Source organism: Malaclemys terrapin, chromosome 2, assembly GCF_027887155.1.
Source record: "Malaclemys terrapin pileata isolate rMalTer1 chromosome 2, rMalTer1.hap1, whole genome shotgun sequence".
NCBI classification, from domain to species: Eukaryota; Metazoa; Chordata; order Testudines; family Emydidae; genus Malaclemys; species Malaclemys terrapin.
The window spans coordinates 201,516,844-201,540,368 of NC_071506.1; the positions used below are offsets into that span (position 1 = coordinate 201,516,844).

General features: G+C 42.0%; 1 protein-coding gene across 6 annotated transcripts in view; it reads right to left on the bottom strand.

Annotated features, from left to right (window-relative positions):
- Positions 1-23,525, bottom strand: part of GOLGA4 (golgin A4) — a 116,614-nt gene that overhangs the window by 56,168 nt on the left and 36,921 nt on the right. For 5 of the 6 annotated variants that reach the window (XM_054019384.1, XM_054019383.1, XM_054019385.1 and 2 more), the window contains 7 exons: positions 23,444-23,491; positions 21,901-21,957; positions 16,994-17,092; positions 9,789-9,921; positions 7,676-7,863; positions 6,457-6,540; positions 5,501-5,648 (listed from right to left, as the gene is read on the bottom strand). In XM_054019384.1, the coding sequence (XP_053875359.1) occupies positions 5,501-5,648; positions 6,457-6,540; positions 7,676-7,863; positions 9,789-9,921; positions 16,994-17,092; positions 21,901-21,957; positions 23,444-23,491 (757 nt within the window). Of the gene's footprint in view, positions 1-5,500; positions 5,649-6,456; positions 6,541-7,675; positions 7,864-9,788; positions 9,922-16,993; positions 17,093-18,874; positions 18,896-21,900; positions 21,958-23,443; positions 23,492-23,525 lie in introns of those variants that run through there. The other variant, XM_054019388.1, reaches the window with a different exon arrangement.

Consider the following 23,525-nt stretch of genomic DNA (forward strand, 5'->3'; position numbering starts at 1 on the left):
GAGTGGAAACGTACACTCTGCTCAGTCAGCGCCGCTAAAAAAAGGTACGCAGTGCTCTACGACAAACAGCTCTGCTAGTACACAACCCCACAGCCCACCCAGGCAAGCACCTTCTGGGTTCAGCAGTAATCCATATCCCCTATTCCACATTTGCCAGTGCCTATAAATCATGGATTAGGGTTGCAACCTTTCTAGCTGCTGGTAAATGTACCCCCCGAGGCCCTTTCCCCTACCCTGTCTCTTCCCCTAAAGCCCTTCCCCAGCTCCACCTCTTCCCTTGAGGCCATGGCCCCTTCTTTGCCTCTTCCCCCAAGACCCCACCCACCTTGCCCCACTGCGTGCTCCTTCCCCCCCTTCCCTCGCTTCCTGGATCATCTCTGCTTCCCGTCTCACCCCCCACCCCACGCGCTGGGCTCCCTCTGCTCCAGGGCTCGGACAGGAGCTGCTGCAGCCTGATAAGGAGCCTGCCTGCAGGTAGGAGGCGGCCCGGCTGAGCAGGGGCTGGTGCAGGCTAATGACCCAGTGCTTCCCCCTGCCCCACGGTAAACCTACTTTTGGTATCCGATCAGTACATCTGACCCAGACACTGCCAGGTCCCCTTTTCAACCGGACTTTCTGGTTAAAAAAACTGGGCACCTGGCGAACCCTAGTATGGATACAGGCTTCACTCGTGCACTTGCAGGGGCTAGAGTGATCTCCCTCACTTTCTCCTGCAAACCTATGTATAGCCGGCTATAGTTTGTCCGTAAGTACTTTACACAGAGTATCCACACTGCCAGTGTCACAAATTACTTTTTTAAAAACATAACAGCTTTTACCAGAAGTAGATTCAGAAATAAAAACTACTGTTAAAAATTTCAAATTTATTTAACTCTTTATTCATAGGAGCATCTCACACTTTCAACGCTTGGGCTGAGTAATATACGCTGCAATTTCATGTAAGCAATTTGTTAATTAATGGGGGGAAAAGTGCATTTGCCATAGCCTGCAAATCCATGAAATAAAAGGTTTCAAGTTCACACTAGGACTGACTACTAAAATGTAGCAGTTTAGCAACATGCAGTAGGCCAGCTCCATCACCGTAAGCACAAGCACAATGCTGAGGGGAAAGTTAGATAAGCTGGTGGATAAAAGGTCAAGAGTACATGATAGCACAAAGAAGCAACACTTCACAGGAAGACATTCTGTTCTCTAAAAGTGAAATTATATGCATCTCAGGCACTTTTGGTATTTAAGCAAGAACCTAATATTTTTGTTCAAGGTAGTTAATTCTAGTGTAATATGACACTCAAGTGATAATTTCAAACCAGCAGGAGGTTAAACTAGCATGCTTCCAGTTAAACAAAACTGACTAATTTTGCATCTATCAGGACTTTATGAGGCTATAAACTGTAATAATAAGCCTTGTTTGTTCATTAAAACATCTCTAGGCTGAACCTAGAAACTAGGTTATCTTTGTCCTTCTCTCCACTAGCAAAGTGACTGCTAAAACAGACATGTTAAAATACAAACATTTGGAATAATGTTCAAGTTAATCTTCTCTAACGTATCTTGGCAAAACAAAAATCCAAGGAATATAGCAAACAATACTATAATCTAGCCTTGCAAAATCCAATTCATCTGCTCACCCTGGTCAAATAGGAATCTTTTCTGTCCAGTATGACTAAACCCAACAATGCTGCCATCAATGTTAGAGGAAAAGTAAGGTACTTTTATTATTTTTACCACCACCACGCCTTGCACTGGCAAGTTCTTGACAATTTTTTAAACACTGCTCTACAACAGTTAGTACACCTGGTAAAAATATCTAATTTTTTAAAATTTCATTTAATGTCAGTCTGTACTGTGAAGGGTTCCTGACAACCAATATCTCAAGAGTACTGACGGGGTAATCGTCAACTAGAATACCACCAAGTGGTGAAAACAAGGGAATACAGCACTGAGCATGGATATGAAACAAACTGGGGAAATATAAATTTCATCTGTTTCAACCAACTCACAAAATGCAACTGTAGAGAAGAAGCAATTCAAATAAGCAATATGACAGTTAAGCTCGATATACTTATAGTGGTTGTTTTGTGCATTTAACCTAATATTAAGAAATGCATATACTAGAATTCTTATTAAGCATGCTCTTGCTCTCTGTAAACCATGAAGGATAAATTAAAGGAGAATTATTTAAGTTGTCAAAATGAATACCAGTGTGGCCTACAAAGAGATGGCAAAATAAAACACAATATAATTTGCCTAATAAAGGCAGAAATAATTGCATTATTCTACTTGGTACTAAAATAGATTACCGTCTTTAACATTAAATGAATATCTACAGTGTTCAAAATGTTGAATAGTGAGGATTTATGCCAAGTATTTAATAATATGTAAGAGCCTGAGGTTTTCAAGTGCAAGTTTACAAACATCCTGGCTACTTTTGATAAATTGTAACTTGATAGTCAAATATTGCAAGGATTTAGAAAGTTAGTTACAATTCATTTAGGTAAAAGGACTGAAGTTAGACATTGCCTGAGAAGCACAGAATTTACTTTGTAGAGCCTGGTTCAAGCACCCATTGTGTGATGTAAGAAAGAGAGAGCCCTTACCCCAGTCCTGTTCATACAAGGCTTGGGAAAGGCACCATGATTCACTTATTGGCATGTGTGGATGCACAAAAATAAGATGCTTTGTGAGATTTCAATATAATGCACCCTGACTACAAAAAGTTGAACTGTAATTATCAAATAGGGAGATTTACATACTTGTGATTTTATGTAATATTTATTTACAAAATAAGCTTATATATCATGTTGCTACATAACCATACATAATAGTGAATATTCACCAGTTTAAGTTATTTGTAACAAAAGAAATAATGGCCCATTTCATCAAGCTCACCTAATTAAAATGATGGTTTAAGTATAAAGGAAAAGCTACAAAGGAAAGAAAGTGAACAGATTTATGATTCCAGGAAGTTAAAAATACAGCCTGACATATTATAACATGCTGTATTTAAACAGATAAAATGTCACTATAAATGATACAGTATCTATACAAGTGTAATGAAAGTAAGCTTGCACATATCTTAGCCATAACTTACTTAACATAAAACAAATTTTCTTTCCATAAATATTCACTTTCACGTTCCCTTTTGATAAAGTAACAATACTTTGTGAAGATAAGCAAGTCTAGGAATACGGACATTCACCAAAATTGGTGACATGGTGAAAAGAGTAAGATATGGGTTTAGTGTACTAAACAAAATGTACAGGCCTGTGATAAATGCATGTAACAATAATATTACAGTCATTACAGCAGAGGGCTGTGGCCTAAAAGCCATGTCAATTGCTCTATTACAATTAGTAATAAAGCAGTTTTACAACTGACAATTACAGTAATTTAATGCTGCTGAATCAAACTATATTTTAAATAGTGTGTGACACTTTCATCTTAAACTGAAACTATATCTCGACATGACTGATTTTAGTCTTCATTCTGAATGATTTTCTAGAATGCACAAAGCCAGGCAGTAGTAAGGAAAACTGAATAAAGGGGAAAAGCACAGAATCACCTCTCAGAGCTACTAACAAAAATTTTCTGTAGTCTAATTTGATTACTAACTTTCTATCACTGAAAACTAGGATCCAATATGACCCAGCAAATGGTCCAGAAGCCAAAACCATTCTTATTTTAATAGCATGTTCAATAGTGTAGAACACTGTGCCCTCAAACCCATAGAAAGGTCACTATAATGGGTGCATATACTGTACTTAGATGCTAACAGGACTGATACATCAAAGTGGTTTGTGGGTGTGGTGTTGGTGTGGTTTTTTTGGTGGTTGTTGTTGTTTTGGTTAAAAAGAGATTTGGGGTGGAAATCTCGACTTCCCAAAACGTGATGGTCAGCATCACACACCCCGTAAGTCAAATCGTGTGGATCACCACAATAGTTAATTTTGCAAAGTACAAAGGGAATCATCTCTATTCTGTTTTGAAGCGCTAAGTAAGCCAAAAGAAGAAGTTATTTATGGACTATTCTCCATGCTACAAGACATGCAACTGGTTTCGATTGCTTCAGTGTTCTATTTCAGATAGCTAAGGTAAAATACTTCATTCCTACAGGTGTACTAATTAAAGCACATTTTTCCTGCTAAGAGAAGTTAAAATTCTAACAACTAACCTGTATGCACTTATTTTTAAAGAAACATTATTGAAAGCAAATACTACAAATTAAACATTACAGTCTCTGCATTACCAGAGGCTAATTTTATAAAAAAAACCCTGAAGCTAATATTTGCTTAGTTTTGAAATCTGGTTTTTATAAAGCTAAAAATAAAAAAAACCCTAACAACTGGAAAACTGGATTTTCTAAGCCAGATGTTTGGTGTTTTCACAAGTTTTCCAAAGGTTTGCTAATAGACCATCTATGGAATTATATTTCTTTTCTGTTTACCTTTTCTGGCTTTAGATGCTCAGTCAGTTTCTTTGCATCATTCAGAACGTACATAATTTACTCATGTTGTAAATCCATCTTTATAGTGTAAAGTTCTGTTTTAATTTTACCTAGATATAAAGTGAACTGCAATAAAATTTCTGAATCTGAACTTCTCATTAGATCTTAGCAACAGAATACATTTGTAATGTGCATTTTATGCAAATTAAACTATTCATTTTTTATTAGCTGCATTAAATGCAACTTTCAGGTGAGGTTTCTCAAAATGATTATAAAAGCAAATTGAATGCAAATAAAACTAAACCTTCTATAAGCTATGCTGTACAAGGTCGCATTTTGTTTTCCAAGGAATATAGTTTGGCCTGTTAAATTAGTACTACATTCGCACACACATTTAGTAGGTTACCCATTTTCTTGTAAAGAAAACTGATATGTGTATTTATATAACAAAATAGTTTAAAGCCTGGAACAAATAAATTATGCTTTGTGTTTATGTTCAGCTAGAAATAAATTAGTGGATGTTTCTGATACTAATACTTTGAGGCACAGTCATAGGTTTTCCCCTAAAAATGTAAAAGCCTAACTTGTTTCATCCTCTTCCCCACTCCACTCCCATATGTACATTCTCTCCTACGGTTGAGGTTACAGAAAATATGAACTACACTTCTGACAAAAATGCACTAATATTTTTCCCCTCCAATTTTCTCTGCTGAAAACTATACAAACCCACCAAATCACAGCAATCTTTCCTCGTGCAGAAAGGGATAGGTATGGTTGTTGTTCAGCAACATTTCATCACTGGATTAGTGAATTTGGATATTAAAGAAAACAATATAAAATGTTCTCAATCTCTAGTTATCTGGGGAGGCAGAGACCAAATTGAACTTTCTTCCCCTACATAGCAGTGATGTTAGTAGGAAGCGGTAGAGGAACACTGGCAGGACAGGGAATTGTTTTAATACCAAGATGAGATGACTGATGAGAGAGTGCAGATAGACCATGCCGAAGCTTTTTCCCATTCAAACATAAAAGCCAATAACCTCCAGAATTTCTTACCAGCTTTTTCAGATTTTTCTTTCTGTTCTCGTAACTCCTCGCCTTGGGTAGTCATCTGCTTGATATGAGCACGCAGCTGAGCAATTTCCTCTTCCTTCATTTCCATTGTTTCATGCATTTGTCGTTTTGTCTCTGCTATTACCATGCCCTAGCCAAGAAATGCTTCAGGTGAGACTAATACATAAATACATAGCATGTGCCAAAAACAACTACACACCAGGACACAATCCTGGATCATCACAAACCTCATCACCTTCCATTCTTAGACCTTGTATTCTCTAATCAACATATAGCAGAGCATGTGTGTGTATGTGCATGTGTGTGTTTATTTATATATATATATATATATATATATATGTAAAAATAAAAACCCAAAGCGCTCCACTGCATACATCTTCCTCCAGGGAAAGGATGAGGAAACAAAAACGTGACAGATATTAAGTCACAATGCTTAATACACTACTGGAAGGCACTCCGATACTAACGTGATGAGTGCAGTATAAGAACCTATATAAAATAGAAGCTATTAAAACTCTTCCTATCTCAAGCACATGATGGGTATTACTTCTTCACTGATCACTTTTTACCATATATGTACATTTCCAAATTACATTTTAGATACTATTTTTCTCATAACCTAGTATTATAACTATTAGTTAGAAATTCACCTAGACTACTAATCACTAAGCTGTCTTTTAAAAACATGTCCCAATCAGCTGAACTACTAGTCAACCATACCCAAGCATTTACAAAATATAGCCTTCTAACAACTGTTTAACTTTTAACAAGCAAACAAAACACTATGAATCTGGAATGTAAAATAAAACCAAACCACTACTAAAAGCAGTTGTAATAGAACTAGAAATAGAGGTCAGACAGTTTGAGCTTGTACAAATTTTATCCCAAAATCGTGCGCTAGCCATACTGAAAGTTTAAAGAAAAAACATTTTATTTACCTTATCTTGTTCTAGCTGCTCAATCAAATTCTTTGCATCGCGCAATTGAGTAATCAGTTTTGTTTTCTCAGCCATGTGAAGTTCCTGAAAAACCACGAGAGATGAAAAAAAGCTAAAGCATTCCCAACAATAAGAAAAAGTTGCCTCTTTTTCAAGTCTGGATAAATGTAAGCAAAAGTCCCTAAATGTGAGACAGAGAAGAAACGAGATTTTGTGCTTTGTTTCTAAGTAGTCCATCATATAACTCACAAGCCAAGGCAAGGAACTTGCCAGTCCCTGTTGTAGTTTTAACATCTCTGAGGGGTGGTCTAAAATGATGGTAGCCTCCCGAGGCTATCCTGTGGGTGGCAGTGTTGTCCAGAATATCTGCAGAGCCACATGATGCAAACCCACCCCAGACACGCCAGCCCCACCCCCATCCCAAAGCTCTTAAGTGGGTCTGAAGAAGGCAACATTACAGCTGCCTTCCACAGTTCTTGTCCTGGGAGAATCCTTTCCTATGCACAAAAGCCAGTTTACGTTGCTCCAGCCCTTTTACGTGGTATATGCCAGGGTGAGGATAAGAATCTCACCCAAGAAATGGAAACAAGATTCAAATGCTCACCGCCCTGAAACAAAACAGGCAAACTAGTATGAACACATTCTGCACTTATTAAGAAATCCCATGTTTATTTTGATATGTTTAAAAAATTTGAATACAGGAACTTTATATCTATCCATTTTTTTCTTCATACAAGCTATCTTTATGTGAGAAGTTCCCTTCATTATACTAAGCCTCAAAATATTTCTTAATACATCACTGTGTTCTTGCTGTTAGTGAACTACTAAAAATACTTGTTTTATATCTTGATATGTTCTTTCAGACATGTACGAGTAGGTTTTTATTTTTTATTTTTTTTGCAGTATTCTATCCCAACTACCACAGATGTCTAGCTTTTCCAGTGACACAATTGTTTAAACATTAAAATAGGGGAACTTTCAGCCAAATATTACAGTGATTAAACTTCTGACTTACAAGGAAAATTTCTGAGTCTGTATGTTACAAAGTTACATCTTTGTTTCCTGTGGCAGCTTGGCACAGCTGCCACACAGTATTTTGTATTAAATCAGTTTAATGACCCACACCATATCAGAACAGGTGTGTAAATTAAGTAAATGATACCAGAACTCTTGCACTACATTAGCTGATATCTATCAAGAGTTAGGGATTTCGCCATACCTTCATTTTCTCTAATTCCTGAAGTCTTTCTTCTAGTTGTTCCTGCAGTGCTTCTTTCTCATTGGTTAGCTGTGCAGAGCGTTCCTTGTGCGATCGAATCATCTCTTTACACCGCTGAAGCAAGTTCTCTTGACGTTTCACTCTCTTAATCAGAGTTTCTAGCGTTTTTGCAGAATCTCCATCACCTTCTACAGACAACATAACCCCATTACTACAAGGACTACTTTTTCAAAATACAGATCTTTTATCATACCCTCATGTCAAGACTCCTTGTAATAATACTAAAATGACTGACTACCTAGATAGAAGTAAACAGACAACAGGGAAAGCCACTGAAGCAGCATAAAGAAGAACAGGAGTACTTGTGGCACCTTAGAGACTAACAAATTTATTAGAGCATAAGCTTTCGTGGACTACAGCCCACTTCTTCGGATGCATATAGAATGGAACATATATTGAGGAGATATATATATACACACATACACACATATGAAGCAGCATAATGCACCTAAAAGCGGCAACAGTGATTTTTAACTATAAATAGAAATTAAACTGTTTATTCCTCTGGGAGTGTGAGAGGAGAGTACATTTTCAAATAAACTCCAAATCAGCAACATTACAATTGAATTTAGAGTTACTTTTAGCCATCTACAAAACCTGAATGCTTTCAAGATCCAACCATAAATGTGCATATAGATACAAAATGGCAAAATAGTCTTTTCCTCAAAGCTCTTTTCCAGTTTTCCACTTGACAATGAGGACTAATTCTGGATCAGACAAATGTGAAGATTCTTTCATTGACTGTAATAAGCGCACAAAGTCAAGCTGAATGCACCTTCATTACATAGAGTGAGCCATCAATGCACTGCATTCATAATTAAACCACATATTTATTTCTAAAGCAGCCCTCCACAAAAGGCTCCTGAGACCTTAACATAATAAAAATATTTTAAAATAATATGAAATCATTAACTTTTAACAAGGTATTTTTAAAAAATTAACTAAATTAAGAGGTATGATTCATCAAAAATGGAGGAAAAAGGAAGAACAATGCTCTTGAGACCACAAGGCTCATTGAGACCACCTCTGTCACATTTTGATTTTTAAGGGTACAAACCTTACACAAGTTGCACAGTTCAAAAAATATTTGCGCCACATCCAACAAGATTTGCCATGCAAATGGTGTGATTGAATGACACGAAGATTCTTAATCTGGCCTGTTGCCTCAAGCAGAATATCCTCAACACACAGAGATATAAATGAGAAGCAAACCACTTCACGTGGTGGACTTCTCTCTAGCTCCAACCAACCAGACTCCTGTTTTCTCAGGGTGGAATATGATGTAGCTCAAAAGTATCTAGCTGGCAGTATTACTCAAGGGAATTTTTAAAGAAAATAAAAACCAAAATAGCAAATAAAAACCAGTCTTTTGGTCACAAAAATTACAAGCCAGTGGCAATCATTTCAAAAGCAGATGAGAAGTTCAGAAAAACCAAATCAGGAGATCGTTCATGAACCTAGGCAGCAAGATAAATTCATATAATTTTTCACCTTCTTCAGGAAGTGGAGAAACGACACAGGGTAGTAACTGGCAACCATTCCAGAATCCCAGAAAGGGTTCCTTGATGGATTCCAGAAAGAAGGCCTCAACACAATAAGGATGGGCAGCACTCTCCCCCTGCTAACAACGGCCTGTCAATAATGTTTTAAGAAACCAAGATGGATCAGGAACTTAAGGAACCTGTACAACCATTGACACACTCCTCAAAAGCAGGTCAAATGCAAGCCAGGGGAAGCAGTCCCTTCTGAAGTCAAAAGGCCAAGAAAGAAAAGCCTGGGGCCAAACTTATCCAAGAACAATACCATAAAAAACACAGTAAACCAAATGGATGAAGTACTATGGTATGAGGCAGTTTCTACTATGGTCTGAAGCAGTTTGGATTAATCAGGCTACACATGACTTCAGCTGTACAGTTTCTCAAAGTTTCGATGACTGACAAGTAACATTTTTTTTTTTATTACATTAGCCTAAGTTGCACCTGCTGATACACTGTCATAACTGCATCATCCTTTTGGTCCCACCCTCTCCAAAATTTCTCTGAAAAACACCTACCAGTACTTCCTGGCTCCAAAACATTTTCTGCATTGATTTCTTTTGCTGGACTTTGTGGTTCAGTTTCAGTATTTGTCTCAGGTAATTCAATGCTTATCTGGCCATTCTGTAATCGCTGTTTCAGCAAAGATACCTAAATAAAATATCAATTTGGTTAAAAATGAAGCAATATTATGATACTATACATCCTTACATGTTTTTCTTTCAAAACGGAAAGAAGCTCTAATCAAATTGGTATCGCCGTACCATAGAAAGGCAAATTCTCTTTGATAAGATTTCACAATAATCATTGTTTTTTCTCCGCTCATATAAACACTATCATTCTTATAGGTGGTGAAGCAAAATGGGACATTTTTCCAATATCATCTTTGCGTAAGCGTTGTGAAAACTTACCAGCCCTAAAAGATGGTTACTCACCTTTGTAACTGTTGTTCGAGATGTGTTGCTCATGTCCATTCCAATTAGGTGTATGCGCGCCGCGTGCACGATCGTCAGAGAATTTTTACCCTAGCAACATCCCGTGGGTCGGCTGTGGAGCCCCCTGGAGTGGCGCCTTTACGGCGCTGGATATATACCCCAGCCTACCCAGCACCCCCTCAGTTCCTTCTTGCCTGCTACTCCGACAAAGGGGAAGAGGGGCAGGTTTGGAATTTGCAACACATCTCAAAGAACAACAGTTACAAAGGTGAGTAACCATCTTTTCTTCTTCGAGTGCTTGCTCATATCAATTCCAATTAGGTGACTCCCAAGCCTTACCTAGGCGGTGGGGTCAGAGTAAGATGTCGCGGAATGCAGAACTGCTGAGCCAAATGCCGCGTCACCCCTTGACTGCTGGACTATTGCATAGTGGATATCAAAAGTATGCACCGATGACCAAGTTGCTGCCCTGCATATGTCCTGTATGGGTACATGAGCCAGGAAAGCTGAGGGTGAAGCTTGAGCCCGAGTGGAGTGGGCAGCAAGGTGTGTAGTTGGGACACCAGCTGAGGATGAAGCTTGAGCCCGAGTGGAGTGAGCAGTAAGGTGCGTAGTTGGGACACTAGCCAAGTCACAGCACGCACAGATGCATAATGTGATCCAGGACGAGACGCGCTGGGTGGAGACTGGAAGGCCCTTCATCCGGTCTGTCACAGCTACGAACAGCTGAGTTGTCTTCCTAAAAGGCGAGGGCCCTGCGAGTGTCTAGGGAGTGCAGCTGTTGGTCCCGTCGAGAAGCGTGCAGCTTCGGATAGAAGACCGGGAGGAAGATGTCTTGGTTGACATGGAAGGCAGACACCACCTTAGGAAGGAAGGCAGGGTGTGGTCGCAATTGTATCTTTTCCTTATGGAACACCGTATACGTGATTCCGACATGAGGGCTCTAAGCTCGGACAAACGTCTCGCCGAGGTGATAGCTACGAGGAAGGCTGTCTTCCAGGAAAGGTACAGGAGCGAGCAGGTGGCCATCGGCTCGAATGGGGCACCCATGCGTCTGGATAGGGACCAGGCTGAGGTTCCACGTAGGGGCCGGATGCCAAATTGGCGGGTACAGACGTTCTAATCCCTTGAGGAACCTGCTGACCATGGGATTGGAGAAGACCAAGCGCCCATTTTCACCCGGGTGGAAGGACGAAATCACTGCTAGGTGTACTCTGATGGATGAAACTGCCAGGCCCTGCTGTTTCAAGGACAAGAGGTAGTCTAAGATGGTAGGTACTGGCGCCTCCAGGGGGCAGTATTGCTCAGAGCACATCAGCAGGAAAAACGCTTCCACTTGGCCAAATACATGGACCTAGTAGAGGGCTTTCTGCTACCCAAAAGGACCTGCTGTACTGAGCGGGACCAACGTAGCTCAAATTGAGTTAGCCATGTAGCATCCAAGCTGTGAGGTGGAGGGATTGCAGGTCGGGATGGCAGAGTCATCCATGTTCCTGAGTGATCAGGTCCAGCCAGAACGGAAGGGGAATTGGAGCGATCACCGACAGATCTAGGAGAGTGGTATACCAGTGCTGCCTGGGCCATGCTGGGGCAACCAAAATTAAGTGGGCTCTGTCCCTGCGCAACTTGAGCAGGACCCTGTGGACTAACGGGAATGGAGGACAGGTGTAATACAGGTGGTGTTTCCACGGTATTAGGAAGGCGTCCGACAGGGAACCTGGGGAGCGTCCCTGGAGAGAGCAGAACACCTGGCACTTCTGATTCTCGCGAGAGGCCAATAGGTCTATCTGGGGAAACCCCCACTTCCAGAAGACAGAGTGGATGACGTCCAGGCGACTCGACCACTCGTGAGCCTGGAAGAATCTGCTGAGGTGGTCCGCTAAGGTGTTCCGTACTCCTGGGAGAAATGACGCCACAGGTGGATCGAGTGGGCTACGCAGAATTCCCACAGGTGAATGGCTTCCTGACAGAGTGGGAACGATCGTGCTCCCCCTTGTTTGTTGATATAAAACATGGCCTTTGTGTTGTCTGTGAAAACTGCAACACAACGGCCCTGAAGGTGCTTGTGGAACTCTTGACAAGCCAGGTGCACTGCTCTCAGCTCCCATACATTGATGTGCAGGGATATCTCTTGTGTGGACCAAAGGCCCCGTGTGCGAAGATCCGCAAGGTGAGCGTCCCAACCCAAAGATGATGCATCTGTAGTTAGGGCCAGGGAGGGTTGTGGGGCATGGAATGGTACCCCTTTGCATACTGAGTTGGGGTTCAGCCACCAGTCCAGGGAGGTTAAAACTTCCGGCAGTACCGTGACCACTGTGCCCATGCTGTCCTGGCCTGGGTGGTATACGGTTGAGAGCCAGGCCTGAAGTGGACGGAGGCGTAGTCTGGCGTGTCTGGTCACGAAGGTACAAAACGCCATGTGTCCCAGGAGACCCAGGCACGTCCGTACTGTCGGGAAGCCTCGGAGGCCGTGAATGATGCTCACCAAAGACTGAAAGCACGCGTGTGGTAGAGACGCATGGGCGAGTCTCGAATCTAGAACTGCTCCAATGAAGTCTATTCTTTGGGTTGGCTCCAAAGTGGACTTCCCAAGATTGAGCAGCAGGCCCAGCTGTCTGAACAAGCTCATGGTGAACGGAACATGAGATTTCACCTGGTCCCTGGAGCGGCTCCGAATGAGCCAGTCGTCGAGGTACGGAAACACTTGGATCCGATATCGACGAAGTGAGGCAGCTATGATGGCCATATACTTTGTAAAGACCCTTGGTGCCAGGGATAGACCAAAGGGAAGGACGGTAAACTGGAAGTGCTGTTGGTTGACTACAAATCAAAGGAAATGCCTGTGCGGTGGGTAAATCGCTATGTGGAATTATGCATCCTTTATGTCAAGGGCGGCGTACCAGTCTCCAGGATCCAGAGAAGGAATAATGGTCCCCAGGGAAACCATGCGTAACTTCAACCTTACCATGAATTTGTTGAGTCCGCGCAGGTCCAGGATGGGCCGTAGCCCTCCCTTTGCCTTGGGGATTAGGAAATAATGCGAGTTAAACCCCCTGCCCCTCAGTTCCCTTGGAACCTCCTCTACAGCTCTGATAGCTAGGAGCATTCGCACCTCCTGTAGAAGGAGTTGCTTGTGAGAGGGGTCCCTGAAGAGGGACGGGGAAGGAGGGTGTGGTGGGGGGGGAACAAATTGAAGGCGGTATCCACTTTCCACCGTACGTAAGACCCAGCGGTCTGATGTTATACGGGACCACGCACGGAGTAAACAGGAGAGGCGGTTGTTGAAAGGCGGGGAAGGATCCTGGAAGGAGACTGGTGCTCCGCCCTCAGGCGCACCCTCAAAAATTTGGTTTGGGCCCCGCCGATGGTTTGGGGGGACCCTGGTTCTGGCCTGTCTGCGGACCAGACTGTATCTGCCTACCACCCCGGCCGCGTCTTCTAGAGAAGTCCTGTCTCAGCCGGGGGTTAGGGTAGGTGCGCTGCAGTTGGGGTTGCCCAGTGAACGCATGGTGGCTCGGTTGTCCTTCAGACTCTGAAGCCTGGAGTCCATCTTCTCTGAAAACGGACCCTGGCCATCAAAGGGTAGGTCCTGTATAGTCTGCTGGAGTTCCGGTGGGAGACCGGAGACCTGTAGCCATGAGATGCGGCACATAGCTACGCCTGAGGCTAGAGTCCTAGCCACCGAGTCTGCCACATCTATTGAGGCTTGTCAAGATATCCTGGCTACCTTCTTGCCCTCCTCTAGTAGAGCCTCAAACTCCTTCCTGGACTCCTGAGGAATAAGCTCTTTGAATTTCTGCATTAAGTTCCAGGTATTATAATTGTATCGGCTGAAGAGGGCCTGCTGGTTAGCCACTCTGAGCTGCAAGCCGCCAGTGGAATAAATTTTGCACCCAAATAAATCCAGGCATCTAGCGTCCTTGGATTTAGGAGTGGGAGCTTGCTGGCCGTGTCTTTCCCTCTCGTTAACGGACTGTACAACTAGGGAGCACGGCTGGGGGTGAGTAAACAAGTATTCGTAGTCTTTGGAGGGGACAAAATACTTCCTCTCTACCCATTTGGCAGTAGGAGGAATAGAGGCTGGATCGTATTGGCATTAGCCTGAATAGTCCAGATGAAGGGCAAGACTATTCTGGTCGCTGTGTCGACAGACAGAAGGTCCACTACCGGATCCTCTACCTCCACCCAGGGCCGGCTCTGGCATTTTTGCCACCCTACGCAAAAAAGCCACCCACCGCCCCCAGCGCTGCAGGGGAGGGCGGCGAGCCCGGACGGGGCTCTCCACTCTCCCCGACCGGCCGGAGCGCCGGGGGGAGGGCGGCGAGCCTGGCCGGGGCCCTGCTCTCCCCGACCGAAGCACCAGGGGAGGGCAGCGAGCCTACTGCGGCTCTGCTCTTCCTGGCGGCCGGAGCACCGCGGGGACGGCGGCGAGCCCAGTCGCGGCCCCGCTCTCAGGCCGGAGCGCCCCGCTGCGCCGCCCCCCTCCAGGCGCCGCTCCAAGCACATGCTTGGTGGGCTGGTGCCTGGAGCCAGCCCTGCCTCCACCACCTGGAGGCTCATGTTTTGTGCCATCCTGCGGAGTAACTCCTGGTGGGCACAGAGGTCTATAGGTGGGAGGCCAGAGGAGGAAGTACCCACTACTGCCTCGTCGGGTGAAGACGAGGAGGATACTCCCGGGGCTAACAGGTCCTGGGGAAGGTCTTGCTGGGGAGGGTCCAGCTGCCCTAGGTCCACCATGCTAGGAGCATGGGCCTGAACTGGGGCCAGAGCCGTCGCCTCCGAGCCACCCAGGGGAGGGTGACTCACAGTGGCCTCTGGTACCCAGGGCTCCAAGTGGGCAGAGCGAAAAGCTCCTGAGGGGACACCCTGGGCCTGATGGTAAGCCCAAGTGGCCAAAAGGACCATTGCGGAGGTCTATGACCAGGATCCTGGCCCTCTTCCTGCCATTGACAAGCACTGTCCACATCTTAGTCCTGGACATGGTAGCCACTTCCTGCGTGGGACGACCTCAAGGCGGAGAGGGACAGCCAAGGTGGAGCTGAATGCGTTTGCTATGTAGCCTTGTTGTGCGGTACCGCCCTGCGCCGCGGAGATGGAGATCGGCGCCATGGTCTCGAGTGGTACCGCGATCCCGACCGGTACCAGTGGCCATATAGGTGCCAGGAGCCGGATCTGGACCTCGACGAACATCTATGGGTGGAACGGTGCCGGGATCGACTCTGAGTAGATCGGTACTCAGACAGGCGTCGGGATCGGTGCCGGGAGCTGGACCGGTACCGACCATACCGAGAAGTAGATCTTCGTGAGGCAGAACGGCACCATGAGTGCGACTGGCGCCAAGATGGTGATTGGTGCCGGGACTGCGAGCGGTGCTGTGAACGAGACCAGCGTCTGGATCAGGACTGTGACCAGGATCGGTGCCGTCCTAGCTCACTCTGCGACGGAAGACGCAGCATAGAGGGCTTTCCTTTTGAGGGACCAGCCCGTACCGACAGTACCAAAAGGTGCTATGGTCACAGCTTGGTGAGCGCAATCATGTCGCGCGCCGTGGGGAATGTCTCCAGGGTGGACGGCAGCGCAAGCTCGACCACGGTATGCACCAGGGAGCTTACGTGCACCGGACTTGACGACCCTTGGGGCGCCGGAGTCAATGGTACCGGGGTTGGTGCCTTTACCAGATGCTCCAACACGGGATGCGGCTCCGAGGGAGGCACAGGTGGCGCTGGCGACTACAAGGGGACAGCAGATTGCTTGTGCTGCTTCTTCAGTCCCGGAGACAGGGAGCAACGCCGTGCTGGTAGGGGTGCCGAAGACGTCCGGTGCCGGGAGTCTTTGCTGGTGTCTGGACTTGGCGCTGACCCTTCCGGTTCCGCAGCCGCGCTCCGAACCGACAAAGTCAGCGCCAGGTCTCGGCATGGGGCCATCAGGCTATGTGCTGCTTCCATAAAGAGCTGCTTCAGGTGAAAGTCCCGCACCTTTTTAGTCCGAGGCTTGAATGCCTTACAAATGCAGCACTTGTCAGATTGATGGGATTCCCCAGGCACTTCAAACAGGAGTCGTGGGGATCTCCCGTAGGCATTGGTTTAAGGCAGGCTGAGCACGGTTTGAAACCCGGAGACCTCGGCATCAGCCCGGGTACCGGGAGGGAGAGGAGGGGAGAAGCCCCTTACCCCCAACTACTATTTACACTAAGAACAATAACTATTAACTACTACTAAAGAAGTAATAACAACTACTTAAAACTATTGACAACTATGAACGAGTGCTACAGTAGAAGCTAGGGAGGTGGAGCTCAGCTAAGCTGCGCTCCACAGTTCCAACGACTGTCATGGGCAGTAAGAAGGAACTGAGGGGGCGTTGGGTTGGCTGGGGTATATATCCGGCGCACACACCTAATTGGAATCGATATGAGCAAGCACTCAAAGAACATCTGCTCACACCAGGCCCATAATGATGGTTCTGATATTTTACTTGCCATTAGAAAACAAATGCATTTCTTGTGTGAATGATTTTGCAAAACTGCTCTTTATCACCTGTAGTATACATCCTTAAGTATTATTTCTTCAATACCACATGTGTACAGGAAGCTTTACAGACCACAAACATAACAAACATTATTTGTTATAAAAGATACTGACATGTGGAACTAAATGCTACCATTAAAGAAGTGAACCCATGCCATTTCTTTATAAAACCTTGTATACTACAGTATTGGGAAAGAGGGCGATCATTTCTCTTTTGTTCCCTCAACTGATTCAAGAGCCTCTTTCTTAGATCAGTGATGTTACCTGAGTCTGCAAGACGCTGATAAGCTGATCCTTTTCTTCTAAAGATGCATCAAATTCTTCCTGGAGATGTTTCTTAGCTTGTTGATCCATTTGGAGTTCCTAAGGAACACAGAGAAAAGTTTTCAATGCAAAATGAAAAGTTTGTTTAAAAGTTAAATTAAAATGTTATGATGAAATAATCTCAATACAATATTTAAAGATGTACTAATGTTTTTGTTGATTTAAATTTGACTGCAATTTTGTGTCCAGAATATGAACCAAAGTTAACAGTTATTACAGTACAGCATGTATGTAAAATATTTGGCATATCTGCTTGCACATACAGTACCACCCTTCAAAATTAACAAAAGAGACAAGATCTGATGTAAGAGCATGGTTTTTCCCTCTCTTAAAAGGGAAGTGAGTTAATGCTTGTGATGGGATCACTTCAGGGCCACTCCTGAAAGCTGCCACACACTTTCAGTTCCTTTGGAGTTGAGAACACACGGCCCTCACAAGACTAGGCCTCATGAGACTAAAATCCTTAATTTATCCATAGATTAAATCAAGTTTCCCTCACTGCTCAAACAATTTGCTTCTACTTTGACCAGAGAACTACCACTTCTAATGCAGACGGTAGTCAGTCTCCACTCCTATGACTTCCTAATGAGAAGGCTAACAGAGTACCAACTAATTTTAATTATGACAGTGCCTCTGTCAACATTTGGCCACTACAAACTATATTGGTACTACCTATTCACTTCCCTGAATGGACATAAGATAATGGACTACTAACCTACACTAAATGTTGTGGAAGCAGAGAAAGAACTGACAGGAAGGGGATTGCAATGAATGACAGTTTGTTAGCAAGAGTCAGACTAACTGTAACCCTAATAACGCGAGATTTGTAAAAGCGAGGATTGTGTGAGGCGAGTGGGAAAGAACTGTGTGAGAAGTTGTTGCGACCTTGTGTAGATAATGTGCAGACAATATGGAATGTAGACTAAGAGTCTACATAAGTGAGAAAAACAAGATATCAGAAAGACCAATGTATAAACAAAATGCAGCTGTTGCTTTTCATTGTCTGTAAAAAAAGGTATAAATGCTTGCTGTAATTGTTTACCTGTTGAGAGACCTGCCTAGGAGGGGGAGACCCTGTGTCCTAGTGCACTCTCTCCCTCTATGCAATTGATAGAGAGAGAATAAAGTATCTGACTTTGCTGTACCCAAACAAAGAGTGAGAACTGTGTTATTCTCTGACAATGTTAATCAGTGATCCTGCACCAAAGAGTTATGGACATCACTGCCAATTCCCTGAGCCATCATGTCTCTCTTGGTTTCTTTTTATTCTCTTCTGAAAGGAGTAAATATTCCTAAACGCTTCAAGATCTATATTACAGAGCAGCAACTACAGTATAACAGTGCTCCAAGTGCGGAAGGGTACATCTGTAAACCTCTTTAAGTGGTCAATTGCTAAACAGTTCTACTGGAGCAAGACTTAATAGATATTCTGTTGACTGTAAGAAATGAATACATTTAAACATGCATCCATTGAAAATCATTTCCTAGGACTTTAGTTTTAAAAAACTTACTTTCATCAACATATATGCCCCCAATGATATACAATGATATATACACATTTTTAAAGTAAGTTTACCAGGTAGAGCTAGTGGACTGAATCTAATTACTACCATTTCACAGGTGCCTATTTTGAGAAAAGCATTTATCTATAAGAGAACTGCACCTGTAAGTCTGGGTTTGTGCAAGCCATGCAGACAGAAGGAGACAAAGCAAGACAGCTGGGGCAAGACCTTGGACACTGACTGCTCACTCTCCTCTTTATTCCCATTTGACACTGTTAACCTCACTTTTAGGCTCTAAGTCTTACTGCTTACCCCTTACCTTCATGGATGAGTTCCAGATGTCATAACTGAACCCTCCCTCCCTGATGTCAGCTTTGAGAACAGCAACTGCCTATAAAGAATAGCATCTTTGTGAGCTTACCATACGAGCCATGCAGAGACAGGAGGATTGTGTTTAAGAGGAGAGTTCCAAGACACAGACTGCTCCTTTCACTTCCCATTCAACTGAGTTCACTTTTTTAGCCTTGCTTTGCTTTACATTTCTCACTATCTATTGATTACCCTGTTTCCTGCATTGAGAGTCTCACCTGCAATACTTTCAAGCTGGCAAAGACAAAAAAAGCTCAGGTGACAACAAATGCCAAAGAATTCTACTGCTACAGATGTAAGTTACAGATGATAAAATGTTCCTCTGCTGTATCTGCAAGCCCTGAAATTATTATTGGTAAAGAACAGAAAAGGCAGGCAGGGAAGTGTTCATTTACAGGGCATTGTTATGTTGTGGACTTATCCTCAGAGGAGACTCAATTTAACCTCCATTTCTACAGTAAGGGGCAACTCTTTCTAAGAAAGAACACTTATTTAAAACAAATTTTGTTTACAAGAAATATATCTAGATTACTAGTAACACCTTTGATTATTTTTTGGAAAGTTAGGAATCAAACTCCACCGAAGTTGATGGCTTAGAGCAGGGGGGGGGTAAATAGGCAGACTGCGGGCCAAAAACAGACCGCCAGACTCTTTTGAACGGACTCCAAAATCTTTTTATTTACTTATTATTGGGGGGGGGGGTTAATTATTATTTTCTCTGGACCTTGACTATATCTTGACCAAGAAATTGGGACCTCGACAAAAAAATAATTGACCATCACTGGTTTAGATGAACAGACAGCTTCCTATTAATTTTTGACTTTTTCAAGATCTGGTTTTAGACAATCTTTTCCAGAGGTGCAAATGTAATTTGATGCAGATTAGGGAAACACTGAATAAATTCAATATTACATAATTAGTAACCCTTCTGTAAGGTTATCATCGGTCTTAAGCTATGCATATGACTATGGTTTTCAGTAAAGATGTACTCAGATTTAGAGTAAATTATCTTTACAAAAAGCATGATCAGAACCAAAGTATCTTTTAAGGAAAGTTTTGTCTAAATTTCTCAGTAGAGACCCAAATGAGGATGTTTCATTTCAGATAGTTATAAGATGACTGTCATGGAAATTTAACTTAAAATTTTTAATAAGGGAAGGGGGTAGCTAATTTGTCACCTCCCTTTATCTTTTGTAAAAACATTATAATTTGCTATACAATACAGAATGTGATCATGAGTCAAAATTACTGAGAGTTACAATTAAAATTCTACTGACTCACCTGAATTAGACCCCACATTGTTGAGGAACAGCACTTTGTGATTACAGGCCAAAAAATAGTTTAAAAGAAGATTGGCACACAAGGAAACCTGTGAGCCCCTTCTTACCAATGAATGTGAAATTCGGCCACTTTATTTTAGTGAGATTATGCCTGAGAAACTCCTTTTATCTTTATTAAATAATCTTCTAGATCATTTGTTTGGCAAAAAACATAGGAGTTTAACCACCTAAAATCTCCTAAATCAGAATGATGATACAATGACATTTTAAGGATCTTAGCAACAGTGTTGAGAGCTATAGCAACAAATTAGAATATGATGAAGGCAGTGTGTGGAACCCAGTTACATCAGAATGGCAGTTAAGGAGAAGGTGTTTGGTTTTGAATGAGTGGGGGGAGGGTCTAGATTTCTGTGGGAGCTTGTTATGAAGAGTTAGGAACATGTATAAATTGAAGACTAATGTTTCTGTGTGAAAGCAGAGCTGACATTTCACTCTGGTACCCAATACCTGTGTGGTAAGTCGCTTCAATTTCTGATTGGATTTCACTAGGGATCTTTACCTTGGTTTTGTAAAACAGTCAGTATACCTTGCTCTCTCTCTAACAGGTTGCAGATATTTGTTAAACTTGTGACATGATTCCTATACACTTTGTAAATACCATGTAAGTTAAATTAAAAGGAGGCATACTTGCCATTTAACTTACCTAACATGCTACTTAACTATATACAGCATAGGTTCACGATTTCAAATGTACAGGACTGTTTTAATTTGATCAGTTTATCATATTTATGTCCACTCATCCTGATTTTAATTATATTGTATGTTACATGATTACAAAAATATTTCTGTAAATAAGAAATAACTCAAAACCCTGGCATGGTTTTAAAGAATAGAGTCGTATATGGTAGAAATTAAAGCAAGGTAATGCCTCTTCATCAACTGGGTTCTGCTCATTGTTTGGTTTTGCTTAATACCAAAGGCAGGATAATAAACGAGTACAAATTAAAGTAAATGACTTTTCAAAAATCATCAAGGTGGGAAAGACACCGTATGAGAAAGTTATGAAATTCAACTCAGTTTTTTACAATAACTTAGTATTTTTCTATTGTCTGCTTAAAGGTGATTTTAGGTATTTCTATAGTGCTTATGCCTGTAGTAACTAAGCACAGTGAATCTAAAACAGATAGGAATCTGCAAATCTTGTCACAAAATTCTCTTGAAATTATTTGCAGATCATCTTTGGAAAATGTATACTAAAATGATGTGCAATCCCATTTCCAACCACTGAAGCAGTCACAAATTTCATATCCTCATCCACTGTTAGGCCTCTTCTAAGCTGCAAGAAGAACCACATGCTAGCCTCAGTTTTCTGTCACAGTTGGGGGTATTCATGTTATAACTCATTTGGGGGCAGGGACAAGAGGAATAGTGTCAACAGGCAAACACAGTTCTATCACAATGTTATGGAACTGTGCTTTATCCTAGATCAAGACAGCAGTGGCTGGAAATAAGCAAGATAGGAAAGAACATAATGCAAAAAAAGGTGGACAGAAATGGTGAAGGGAATTCCAGGTTTATGGCAGTGGTATTATGGAATTTGTTAATTACTACAAACTAAAAAAACTGCACATCAAAGGATAAATCATCAGTGTTTTTTGTATGAATTTAAAAATATTCAACCATCAATTGAAGTTACCTCTCGTAGTTCTCCAATTCTACGAAGTGCTTTATCCTGGCTCTGGCTCAATATACCCTTAATAAAAAAGAAAAAGCAGAATATGTTTAAGTAAATTAAAATTTTTACTTAAAGTATTCACACTGAAGCTACAGATACTTAACTTTAGTAGAGGGTACTTATGTTCTGCATCTCTCTTCCAAATCAATCTGCCTGATTACCTTGCCTTGTCAAAGTATTAGTACAAAAGGGATTACAAGCAAATTATAAAACAGAGCATTAAAATCCCTATGCCCTGATCCTGGCTGCGGCTGCTAAAAAAACAAAACAAACAAACAAACCACACAGAAGTGTAGCAAGCATCCCCAACTGAAGAGTCACAATTGAAAATACACAGCCTCTTTTTATTCCCTTATAACCGGTGGTTTCTATTTTTTTTTTATGATTACTTGAATTTAACTTTTAACCTTGCAATAGGATATTTTCTTATTTGACTCCCTAGCATTTCAGAATGCTCACTTACTTTATGTCCCCTAAGGAACACTGGCCTCTCATTTTCCACTTTCTGTATGTTTTCTTACCCATTTTTTACATCCTCTGAGTCTTTCTCCAAAGGATTTCTTTAAGTTTACTGTTTGTCTAAGTTGGTTTTTTTTTGTTTTTTTCAAATTACTGTTCCATGTGTTTAGCCACCCCTACACCTTCATAAGAATATTTTTCACCCATAGGACACAATGGCTTTTCATTTCCCCCCTGCTTTTCTTGTACCTGGTATATGGGTTTCAAAAAGCTGTGAATGCTACTTCATATGCAAGCAACAAAGGGGCTTGTAGAGACCATATACCTGGTATTCCTTTGCTATATCAAATATAAGTGTGTGAAATGATTACTGTGTCCCTTCACACAGAAAATTATGGCAATACTAAATTAGAGTAATGAAATGGATAGTAAATGTTTGGATTACATTGAAATCATTCTGGAAAGATTTTGCAATGTGTTAACACTAGCACAGAATTTAGCAACGGGACATTGCAGAAATCAGGGGGGTAAGAGAGAGTTTAGATCCAATATAGCATATAATATACAAGCACTCTGCCTACCACACTTTAAAGAAAAGGTGGTGGTGGTATATGTGATAGTGAAAGGAAAACTACAAAATTAAGTGATTCTGGAATCCATATTGCATATAAGATACACACAAGTACCACTTTATTTAGAAAATGTATTACAGACTATTCAATTTATTTAGCCTGAGCTATTTTTTGCCTTTTTTAAAATAAAGAAGAGAATACATTTCAAACTATTACAGAAGAAAAGATTGAACCACAAAAAAATCCCTAATCTGAAATTTTAGTATTAAAAATATTTTAGTGCTAGTATGACTTATTTTTAAGATGCCAAAAGAAAAAGGAACGTTACCTTTAAAATAAAGAGATTCAGCTGCTTGGCTTCTTTTTCTTTAATTACTAGTACATCACTTACATATTTTACTGTGCAAGAGAAGAACATTTTAAAATTCAGAAATATGCTTGGGCAATACAGGAAAAATTGTACCTCTTCTTACCTGTAGCTTTTTCTTCTCTCTCTGGACAGTCTGATAGGCAGTGACCAGCTAAAAATATACAAAGCAAACATATTGGTTAATT